General features: G+C 40.7%; 2 protein-coding genes across 4 annotated transcripts in view; both read right to left on the bottom strand.

Moving 5' to 3' along the window:
* Positions 1-798, bottom strand: part of slc12a6 (solute carrier family 12 member 6) — a 42,538-nt gene extending 41,740 nt beyond the window's left edge. For all 3 annotated transcript variants that reach the window (XM_080052121.1, XM_080052120.1, XM_080052119.1), the window contains exon 1: positions 676-798. The gene's annotated coding sequence lies outside the window, so the exon portion shown is untranslated. The remainder of the gene's footprint in view (positions 1-675) is intronic.
* Positions 799-1,548: 750 nt separating this feature from the next.
* nop10 (NOP10 ribonucleoprotein homolog (yeast)) lies at positions 1,549-4,441 on the bottom strand. Its single transcript, XM_080052079.1, has 2 exons — positions 4,260-4,441; positions 1,549-2,123 (listed from the first exon to the last, which is right to left on the bottom strand). The coding sequence occupies exons 1-2, from the start codon at positions 4,311-4,313 to the stop codon at positions 1,983-1,985; spliced, it is 195 nt and encodes a 64-aa protein (XP_079908205.1). The 5' UTR covers positions 4,314-4,441; the 3' UTR covers positions 1,549-1,982.
* Positions 4,442-11,770: the final 7,329 nt, after the last annotated feature.

Raw genomic sequence — 11,770 nt, forward strand, 5'->3', positions numbered from 1 at the left:
GTCATGGGGGCTCGGGTTAATACGGCGCTAATCAACACGATCCATGGACAGGCGAATAGCCCAACACGCCTTCCTTAATGGGGATAAACATCCTTTGAATAAGTCCTAAAGAGCTACATGAGGGAGAGCCCAGCTGATGTTGATGCTCGCTCAAGTTGCCATTGTAAGCCAATTAAGACAGCCATAATAATTCTGGCTTAAACCGGTCACTAAACAGCTCCAGATATTGATACATAAAACAGAGCTTGATACAGTATGTGCGGGTGTTGTTTTTTGGACCTTACGTTAGACAGCTTTTTTTTTTCATGGCACAAAGGAATGCGGCATCCGCGTGAAGCTGCGGTTTCGTGGACGCATTTTGAAAGAAAAAAAAATTAGAAAGGCGCGCAGTTCATGTGGAAATAAACTGTCGGAGAGCATAGCCTGTTAAGCGATAAAATATGCGTTTCTTTATTGAAAATAAAATCGTTACATTGTGAAAGCAGCGCTGACCCATCACCTGTGTTACTGTAGCCATGGGTAACACTGGGTTCCACCGGCTGAGGTGGTCGCTCGCTCGCGCTACAGTCGTTACAGCTAGCCGAAGCTAACGTTAGCCACGCCGCTGATTAACTCTCAGTGACAGCGACGAATTGAATTCTCAAACGCGACATATTTCTCACGTAGAGCACATACCTTTCTCACGTTCCCTTTAAATACAGGCTCCCTTTGTATGGCTGTGTTCAGTTACATCTGTGGGGAAGATGTTGGCTGCTCTCCCAGGTTTTCTCGGCACTACTTTTTTTTTGTGTCCAACTGTAAAAAAAAATAACATACGAGGGCGCCTCGCGGGTCCCATTTGACTTGCCGTCGTTTCAACCGGTTTCAACTGCTTGCGCATGCGTGATGGCGAACAAGCGTCCCAAACTGACTGGGAAGTGTAGTTCATAAAGATAAATATTCATCTCCAAAGGGAAATTGTATACTGTAGAGGTAAATGCAATATGTGAAAATAGACTGCAGTTTCTCTCACACAAATGTTCTTTTGCTAAATTTAAACAATTTTGTGTATGATTTTAAGGAAAAACACCTACAATTTGAGACAATAACTTTAAAAAGATAAATTATAAACTGCTATTAAAACTGAGACTTGTTATATTATTATTTATTTTAATGGATTTTTGTTGACCCCTGGTTGTCTGTTATATTATCACTTTTAAACATGAATAAGCTCTGTTGCAACATCTTGTCAATCATACCCTTTTAAAATGAATTTACTATAATTCTTAGCATTGTCAAAATATCAATATACTACTAGGAAGCCTTAACTAGGCCTGACATTACGCTAATGTTTTTCCTCTAATATTGTGGAATCTATAATCGGGTTCTTTCATTAGGAGTCAAACATACACACAGCCTAAAGATATTCTAATTTCTTAATGCTGGAGAATCATGCACTTGAAGATCGCCCATGGGTGTTCAATTGTTGTGAGATCTTGTTGCAGTGAAGACCAAAGTATATGATAATATTTCGTACTTATCAAACCATTCACTGACCCATGGAAGCAGTTTTTCCTCCACTCATTCATTCAGGTTTTATTCTTGATTTGTTACCACCATCGATTTTTTTTAACACTCGTGGACAACCGACTTCAAACCGCCAACCAAAGATTTATTCAGCATGAAAAAAAAAAAACATGAAAAAAAATCATCAATCATAAATGAAAATCAACAAACAACGTTAGCCTACAAAAAAAATGGACAGCTGATGCCCGTCCTCTAAATCTGGGGCCAGGATCTTTGGCTGGAAAAAAAAAATTAAAATAAAATAAAATGTAATAATGGAACTGAGGAGAGGGTCCTGGCTGTTCTTCCATAACTCGGGATCTTGAATGTGTATTTTGCCTTTTGTTTTACAGTCACATCTTCTCCTTAAACACTCCTTTCCTTGGTCTTCTCTCCATCCATCCATCCATCCGTCCGTCTATCCATCCCTCACTCCTCTACAGAATAGGTCTGGGCTGCTGGGTGAGCAGGAGGCCGAAGCGTTTCTTCACGGTGACTCTGTGTCGGGAGAACTTGTCATCGGGGGAGAATCGAGCCGGATGGGCCGAGCTGGTGGGCTCGCCATCGGGACGCAGCTTCTGTTGGTGTCAGGCAAAGAAAAACTGTTGATTTCATAGGATAATAAGACACAAACACAGTTACAAGTGCCTTTTTATAAGTGTGGGAATGTTTTTATTCCAATGTATGTGTGTGTTGTCTATATTGCTGGTATCGTATGTCTTTTACATGGACCTTGAGTCTAATAATAAAAGTTGAGGATGATTTACGCATGTATAGATTAAAAAGGGAAGTGAATTAATAAAAAAGCCTTTAAACTCCAAAATTATAAGCAGGGCTCCAGACTGCGACCAAATGCTCGCATTTTGCGACCAATTTTTGAGAACGGAAAATTTGCCGGGATTTGTTTTCATTGAGAGAGAGAGAGAGAAGGGACAGTCCGCGAGTGATCAATGAAATGATCAACTGCGTGGCTCACGTGACCTACTCTCCTCTCAGTGTCCCGCTGTCGTCACGTCTTTTACATGTTGCCAACTGGCGACTTTTTCCGCTATACCTGCCGACTTTCCGCCATAGCGATAAGGCTGTTAAAGAACATCTTGCAACTTTTTTTTTTAACCGCGCTCACGAGAGCAGAGCAGCAACGGCTTCTGTCTACTCCTCACCGCTGACAGCCATCACTCACACAGCCAGTCTGAGCAGCCCCCCGCCACCTGCAGCAGCCAGCAGACAGACAGCACTAAATTACTTGGTCAACATTTTCTATTAATTGTGCCTCTTTCAGAATTGCATATAATGCAAATTAGTTGATAATGTAATGTAGCTACTTGCTTTTGGGCCAATAACTATTTTCCTTATAGAGGAGTCAGCAAAAATAAAGGAGGAAAAAATCAGAGGGCTCGGATGTAGAAGGGACTGTGGTAAAAATGGGCAAAAAAAAAATCCTTTTCCTAAAGGAATGTCTGAAGGATTTCACATGGTGATGCGAAATCAAAAACGCAATGAACTGTATCATCTGTTGTCAATCTGGTCCAAAACATACACTTTATTTAATGCCTTATTTAGTTAAAATTGGGAAACATTTGAATAGATCCGTAGCAGGTCCATTTAAGGTGTGCCACTAAATTTTCTGCTTGCGCCCCTAAAAATTCTGAGTTAGGGGCGCAAGTGCTCCTAGTAAAAAAGGTTATTCTGAAGCCCTGATAAGGCAAGCAGTATAGTACCCCAATCAGTGAGTGTTGTACTTAAACTTGTGAGGTACGGTCTCCAGTGATTAGTGTAGTCAAATATTAGTACATAAGAGTTGTAAAGCAAACAAACCCAGATTAATACATAACATTATTAAGTTCATAGTATGTGGTGTCTGTCTGCCTGTATCAACAATATAGAAACATAATGTAGTATATTCATTTTGTAATTCATGTCAGGCAACAAATGGTTTCAGCCTGTCTATGTTTTGTAATAACAACAATGGCCACATGTGTGTACTGTAGACAAATCTATCTATGCTGTGATTTTTCAAACTTTTTTGAATTTTAAATATATGCCGAAAACCCAATGTGTGCTTTAAATACACAGTTTAAAATTAAGAATTGTTTTCCCTCATTTTTGTATCAAGGTCCCATGTTGTTTTTACCTTTGTATGTGTGATCTGTGTGTATGCACGGTTAGCTATAGAGTATTTATACTATATGAGAATATGTGAGAAAACAACATTCATTGACAGGACTTAATAGCTTTATAGCAATTTAAAAAATATCACAGACTTTATGAATTGCATGTTTTTGGTGAGAAGAGATCGTAAATGTAGCCTATTAGTTTTTTGATGAGTATTAAATTGTTTTGGACTTGCAAATAAATAGAATTCTTGAAACTGGACTGATTGCATTAATACATAACTTTAACTCGCAGCCCCAGTTAAATTTCACTGCTTAAGGTTATTACTGGTAGTACTACATGCCATTTCTAACAGATTAATTTGAAGAAGCATGTCACTGGTAGCATAGTTGATCACATTTTTTAATCTAGCTGTTTCAGGCCCCCAGCTTCTAGCTTATAACAAAAACGCAAAGACGGTTGTTTGCAGTGTTGTATGTAGTCAAATAAGCCGTAATATGATCATACTTATGTGAAACTACGCTATTATAAAGTAGTAAAACATGTTTTTTCGCTCTAAAATGTTAGGTATGGAGGATGTAAATAAACCGTAACGTTACCTTCAGGGTGTAGATTCTGTCCCCGTTCTCGTTCAGGTAAAACTGCAGGAACATCTCGACGGTAATGTGTTTTCAAAACTTACAAAATAAACCAAATAGGCTGTTTGTTGTCGAAAAACACTCGAAAGTCTCAGACAACACGCTATAGCTCTTCTCAAACCCCACGTGTGGCGAAGTTTCTCGTTGGTCGGAAGGAGAGCGGATATCCGGGATTTGGAATTCAAGCCGCAAAGACTGCTGGGAAATGAGGTTTTCTTATATAAGCCTCAGCCCAATGTACTCAAGTAAACAAAATACATATATAAATTGTATTTGGGATAAAATTATAATGCTTTCGTTCGTAAATGAACGTATAAATGTTTGGTTGAAGCCAAATACCAATTGTTTTATTTTTTATTTGTATTGAGTTGACAATCATATCTCTGACTCTGTTGTCATGGAGATGATTAGCTGGCATCACATAAACCCACATTTGTGTTAATATTATGATTTTGATTAATTTTTTAACAAAACACCATGAAAACAAAAACACAATTTGAATTTCTATTCCACCCAATTGAGAAAACTGTAAAATCTCTGTAAAAATGAAATATTAATTAACTTGCTTTCATCTCTTCTACCACATGGTATTACTTTTAAAAACTTACTTATTATTAAAAACATTAAACAAAGAATCTGCCTAATAAAGTCTATGATCAATAGAAACATAGTTGTCTGAGCGTAAAGCCTGTAGCTACATTAGAATGAATGCTTTTCTTTGTGCAGCTGCAAATCAGATTAATTTTTTCATCAAAATACAAATAACATGTAATAATACTGTACAGAAAAAAACAACAAACAATACATAAAACAGTAGTACAGTTTAATTTCTGATCATTTATAATTGTATATATGTTTTTGTAATAGGCCTAGAGTATCCTATCTACTACTATCTATCTTATTTAGTTTGGAATGTTCATAAGCAGATCACTTTCAAATCTAATCAACTTCAATCATGTTTATTTTCAAAAAAGACATGGACCAGCAGACCCAAACTTACTGTGATGAAGAATGAAGAGTAACCAACTGCTATAAGACAGGTAGGTCCTGTGAGAACTATTTGATTAATGTGCACTAATAGTTAACACTAAACAACAGTGGTAACTTTGAAATGGCATGACTGAATTAGTAAACAATTAGTTCTTGATTGGGAAAGTATGATTTCACAAAGGAGAGATGTAATACTGAAAAAACATGTTGGAAACAGAACTGCCTCAGTCTACAGTTTGTGCAGTCAATGGAAGATATTCAACAACCATTTAGGAAGTCTTGTATACCAGCTTCTACACAGTTTTACAATGTACAAAAATAACTTTGCACTTTCTTAGTATTTATTTCTTGTATTTCTTGTTTTTTTTTAATCTTTTTAAGTATGTAAGCTGAGGAAATATGTGTTGTTATGTCTGTCTTGTAACTAACTTTCTGTGAATAATTATTAAAGGATCTATCTATCTATTTATTTAAAAAATGTTTAGGCCTAAATCAAGAGATAGGAGGTAAGGTAAGTCTTTATGAAATGCAGGTTTTGCAGCAGCACAAAGACAGAAATAAGTAGCCCAGATATAAAAAATATTTGAGGTAGGCCTATATAAAATAATTTACTTAAACTTTTAGTGCCGTGTTGAATCAAGTGAAGTGACTCTGTTTTATTGATTTATTTAGTTTTTTACAATTAGTTTTTATTTACCTTTTTGCCAAGTTTAATTTAATTCTTAAAGTTTTGTATAGTTTTAACTTGAGAGGGGTGTCGGGGAATGTGTGTGTGTGTGTGTGCGCGCGTGCGTGCGTGTGTGTGTGCGTGCGTGTGTGCGTGTGTGTGAGGGGGAATTAGATATACATGTGCTGCTAATGGTTGTCTGAATTTCCTTCGGGGTTAAGAGATAATAAAGTTAGTAAATGAACGTGCAAAACATTGCCTTTTATTCTCACTTTTCTTTTCCAGCTTCATTTCAAAGGGACCAGAGATGGATCCATTGCTGTTTCCTCTGCCTGAGATGCTCCTGAGCGACAGAGAAGAACCAGGATTCTCTCATTTCCCGCCACATTACCACCCGCCGCTGCTACACGCCGACAGATCCACCGCCGCTAGAGTTGATCGAAACTCCCGCGGCCTTTCAGGGACCTTCGTTGAGACCAGGCACGAATTCATCCACCATGTTGGTCACTTCTCGTCCCCTCCGCTCAGAGCCTCTACAGTGGCGGACATGTTGCAGAGGATCGCCAACTCAGAGCGGGAATCGAACCCGTACCAGCAAGGCATGGGGCACCTGATCCCAAGCCCCATGATCCAACCCCTGATACAAGCCCATAACAGTCCCCCATCTGGGTTGACATCTGGGCCCTTACCGGAGCTCATACTCGCGCCCTGTTCTCCCCGGGACCCCCACTGGATGAATGTGAGCCCCCCTGACGCCCCCCCGCCCAGAGGGGATGGCTCCAGCCCCTATGTGATGGTCCCGACAGAGTGCTGGTACGGCCCGTGTCTGCCTCCTCAGTCCTGGCTGCTGCTGCCCGAGGTTCAGCCCAACTGGTGTGTGTGTCCGCAGGCACCAGCGCCCGTCCATCAGCCCCGCACTCTAGAACAGTAAGGGACATGAGACAGAACACATATTACCCCTTTAAAAGGGGTCACCGATTATGCAAAATGCACTTTTCTTCTTCATGGTTTTTCAACATTATTTTTGTCTAGAGACTCCGAAAGTATGAGAAAAAACAACCCTCTCGTTTTCTCAAATTACACATTTCAGCAAACCTGTGAACAAAACCTGTTTTCTCTCCCCTCATTGATGTCATAAGGGGAGAAGCCACGCCCCCGCATTACCAACCTTACTTTACTACTTCCAACTGTGAAATGCAACAGCCCCATTGTAACAGTTACTGGCCAATCAGAGCAGACTGGGCCTTTTGGATGGAGGGTCTTAAAGAGACAGGCTCTAAAGCCGAGCGTTTCAGACAGAGGCTGAAAAGAGGAGATTTAGCAATGGCACTGTGAACATTTCAGAGCGTTTTTTCGAACACTTCACAATGATAACAGTTTGTAGAAGGAACACAATTTACAAATAATAACCTGGAAATTAGCATATTATTATATGACCTTTAACACCGAAGACATTTTTAATATCTGAATCATGGTTGTGTATTTGATTTCAGACCAGATGTGCAGTTGAGCATAGCGGCAGAACCCGCAGCGTCAGGGAAAGAGCAGCATGAGGAGGAAGCCGAGGCACAATGTCAGAGGACATCAGGGGTTCATATGAAAAGACAGAGAGGTGAAGCTGCAAGTCAATGTTGGTGTATTTATTACTTGCTCGATCCATACAGCAACAAAAACAGTAAAATGCTATGAACGCATCAGTAATAACAATCTTTTGACTATAATAAATAACTCGTAAGAGAAATAGTACTTTTCAAAGCACATTTAGCTTATAAGGCTTTGTAGGTTTACATAATATACTGAATTATTGTGGTATTTGAAGGGTCTGAGGGCAGAGGATGTCATTCTGTATGGAATGTGAAGCTCACTGAGGCAAATGTCTATTTGTGATATTGGGCTATACCAATAAAACTGATTTGATTTGAACTATAAATGCGGTAAACGTTCAATTCCTTTTGTCGCTCTTCTCCATATTCCCTCGCAGAAGAACAACAGAATAATTGTTTATCTGTCGAGGTCAAACTAGAAGCAAGCAGCTCGAATGATGGAACAGCCGAGGCCGAGGTTTCTTCTGGATCTGGACCATGTTTGGACGAAGAGACGCTGGCCGAACGAGCCTTTGAGGAATACATGACGATCATGGATGCCATCAGTCCCAAGGTCGGTTGTTTTACATAATTTTTGGGCATTTTTTATGCTATTTTATAAGATAGTTAGGGGATAAAGAGGTGAAATGGGGAAGAAAGGGGAATGACATGCAGAGAACGACCAAGGGCCGGATTCTAACCCGTGGTCTGCTGTGAAGAGGACTGAGCCTGTATGGGGCGGGCGCTCTAACCACTACACCACAAGCATCCCAAGATTATTATTTTTAGCCATGATACACAATTTCACCTAATCAATGTTTTCGTAGGTACAAAAATTGAGATAATTTCAATGTTTTGTCACTTTGAATAGAACAGAATATCTTTATTGTCATTGTAACAAGTACAACAAAATTAAGTGCAGTCCTTGTTCAGTGCAACAAAACATCACATTGAGGTAGTACGTATGCATAAATAAATAAATAAATAAATAAATAAATAAATAAATAAATAAATAAATGAAAACTTGTCGCTCAGGTCAAAGAAGCCGGGGAGAGTAACAGCGAGGGGGACGAGAATGGGAAGATGCAGCTCAGAAACAGCTCATTTCTGGATTATCTGGATGAACTGTGCAGGGACAAGGACTTTGTCACAAAGGTGAGTTATCAGTGGCAGTAGTACAACATTCAACCCATCACATCGAAGCCTTTCAGTTAAAGTTTCATCCCATTATTATTATTTAAAAAAGGTGCTACACGGGAACTTTCAGTTTGTTTTAATTCTTGCACCCCCTTTGGACAAAAGCGGTAGTGTTTTTACTACGCCACCTGGTTGAGCGTATACCCATGACAAAGGCATTCAGAAAAACTATATAAAAATAGCATTCTTAGCACTGATGGTCTCGTTTGCTGTTACATGTAATTTATGATCATCAGAGGAAAAACTTGACTGTTTCAGAAATATTTAAAAGTTCCTCGTAGCACCTTTAAGTTATTTGATTGACAGATTTTCGTTTAATCAAACGGGCAAAAATAAGACATGATAGTGCAAACACAGAATTTTTTTTAAAGTTTAACTTTCATAAGCAAAGTAAACATCCCTATAATCAAAGTGTCTTAAACTAAGGAAAAAGGGTTTTATTGTCTCCGTGTCTGTGTTCACCTCTGTTTCCCAGGCTGGGTCGACACTGAACTCAGATTACATGGATTCCATCCTTTCCTCAGACGGAGAGATCATTGACCTTCTTTCACCGGAAAAACAGGAGAATTCTGACGCCATTGGGCTTCTTCCATTCAGGGAACTAAACGAAGTGGTAAAAATAACACAAAATAAGAGTTGTGTGTGTGGCTATGATTTGTTTCTTTTGTATTATGACAGGAAAAAAACAGAACGCTGGTATCATTTTCCAATGGCAAGTAGAGTCATTGCCAAGATATAAGCCACGGTAGCAGCATCAATTATCTTTTGTAAAATGCCACTTAGGTAATCTTTAATTGTCATCCTTGTTTTTTTCGTCAACAGGCTTTGGAGGTGATCCTGCAGGAGTTGAATCTTCAGGAGCCTTCGCATCCACCTTCTGCCAGCTCCATCAGCGACCCCGTAACTGAAGGAACATCCCCGGCAACTGCACCCCAAAACGGACAAAAAAATGCACCTCAGAGAACAAGGGATGTCGAATCAAAGGAAGGTTGTGCAAGCAGTCCTCCCGTCCCCCGTTCAATCGTAGAAGCTCCACCGCTGACCAAGGCTACAACAGTTAATGCTGTGGACTGTGGCTTTAACTCATTGCTGGAATTGTTGACAAACATCTCCTCCAAAACCAGTCCTGCTCCTGATTCAGAGGCAAAGGGCAATGATGCATCGGTGGAGGAACATTCAGTCATTGTTCAACCTCAATATCTGTCAGAAGAAGAACCCTCAAGGTCCATTTCAAACGTTAAAGGTACAAAATCAGCTCAGTCACCGCGAAAGCCTCAAGAAGAAATACCTTGGGATCCTCTTGACCCTAACACCATTGCCGTCAAGGATTCTTCTCCAAGTATCAGAGTTGATTTGTCGACAGTCAGCCCACCAAAGTCACCACTTGTTCCCACAGAAGTTCTCTCAGAAACACCCTCAATGTCCCCTTTAAATCTTGAAGCAACACCATCAGCTGAAACGCCCCAAAAGTCTCAAGATGAAGTACATCTCACTGGGGTTCCTCATGATTACGAGTCCCCTTCAACCTCCAATGTTCGAGGGTCTAATCAGGACCCTCATATTATTACCGACAATGGATCTGCGCTTGGTTTAAGAGTTGATTTGTTGACAATTAGCCCACCGCAGTCAGACAGACCTCCAACAACACTACCTCGGTCACCAGCTCAGATAGGGGAGTCTGAAGAACAATGTAGCCCCAAGACGTCCTCTTCTCTTGAGGACTACACCCTTACCACGCGAGCTAATTTGTCCTTCGTGGAAGAGTCTATTGATCCTCTGGTTGATGGTCATTTCTTAAGCTCAACGCCTGAAAAGCAGACAAAGCGACCAAATATTTTGCAGGTTTCTCAAGGGTTAGCATTCTCTGAACTCCTGGTGGGAGAAGGGGGGGAAGCAGAGATAAAATCTGAACACTCAATGTCCCTTTCAAACCTTGTTGGCACACAATCAGCTCTGTCGCCCCAAAAGCTTAAAGAAGAATTACCTCTAGCTGGGGATATTTCTGATTCTGAGTCACCCTCAACCTCCGCTGGTTCAGGATCCAACCAGGACAATCAAGCTATTACAGGGAAGGATTCTTTGCTTGGTTTCAGTGTCGATTTGTTGACAGTCAGCCCACCACAGCTAACCGGTCCTACAACACTACCTCACACACTGGCTCAGATAGGGGAGTCTGAAGAACAATGTAGCCCCAAGAAGTCCTCTTGTCTTGAGGACTATGAATTTCCCAAGCCAGAATCCAGTGATCCCTCGGTTGATGGTAATCTATCAGAATCAGTGTCTGAAAACCAAACAGAGCCATCAGAATCAGAAGAATTACTAGTTTCTCAAGAGTTAATATCGTCCAAACTCTTGGCGGTAGAAGAGGGTGAAGCGGAGAGAAAATGTGAGAAAGAGGAGAACAAAGGGAACGAGACAAAACTCAAGGTAAAAATTATCATCAGACGTAGTCACAGGCTGTCAGATCCGACTGACAGAGAAAAGGCAAGACTGAGGAAATCAAGTGAACATAGCCATACGCATTTGAGCATGGAAAGTGGGGCAGAAAATGCTCTGTCAACCGAAATGGCCCAAGAGGAGAAAGATATCGGTGAGGGGAGGGCAAACAGAAAAGAGGGGATTCGAATGCCCAGCTTCGTGAGGAGAAAAACTAGGAGCACAACAACTGAGGGAGAAGTGCAGGTTATTCCCCTTCCATCCGCTAGACCTCGTGGCAAAATCAAAGGCAGACAGACGGGGGAAAGTGAGATAGGGGCCACACCCGATGGAGAAATGGACAACAGCAGCAAACAGGAGGGTGCAACTGAACCACAGACTCTGCCCGTCTCTAGTGAGATGAGAGAAAGCAGGAGAGATGGGGAGGAGAGTAGGGAGAGGACTGAGGATGACAACTCAACAGGACGCAAGACCAACCAAAACTGCAGCCCTGAATCTTTTCTGGAGAGCCCAAGAGTTGACGCAGGTAATCATTTAGTAAAAGTCTCAATACAAGAGTCAACAGGGGAAGGTTTACCAGGCGAGATGAATCTAGATTT

This window comes from Ammodytes marinus (assembly GCF_949987685.1).
Source record: "Ammodytes marinus genome assembly, chromosome: 23".
Lineage (NCBI taxonomy): Eukaryota > Metazoa > Chordata > Actinopteri > Uranoscopiformes > Ammodytidae > Ammodytes > Ammodytes marinus.

Bases quoted from the DNA above. Each gene is read 5' to 3' on its own strand.
- nop10 (XM_080052079.1), bottom strand. From the start codon at position 4,313: ATGTTCCTGCAGTTTTACCTGAACGAGAACGGGGACAGAATCTACACC. The intron at 2,124-4,259 runs GTAACGTTACGG...TGACACCAACAG, and splicing joins ACAGAATCTACACCCTGAAG to AAGCTGCGTCCCGATGGCGA.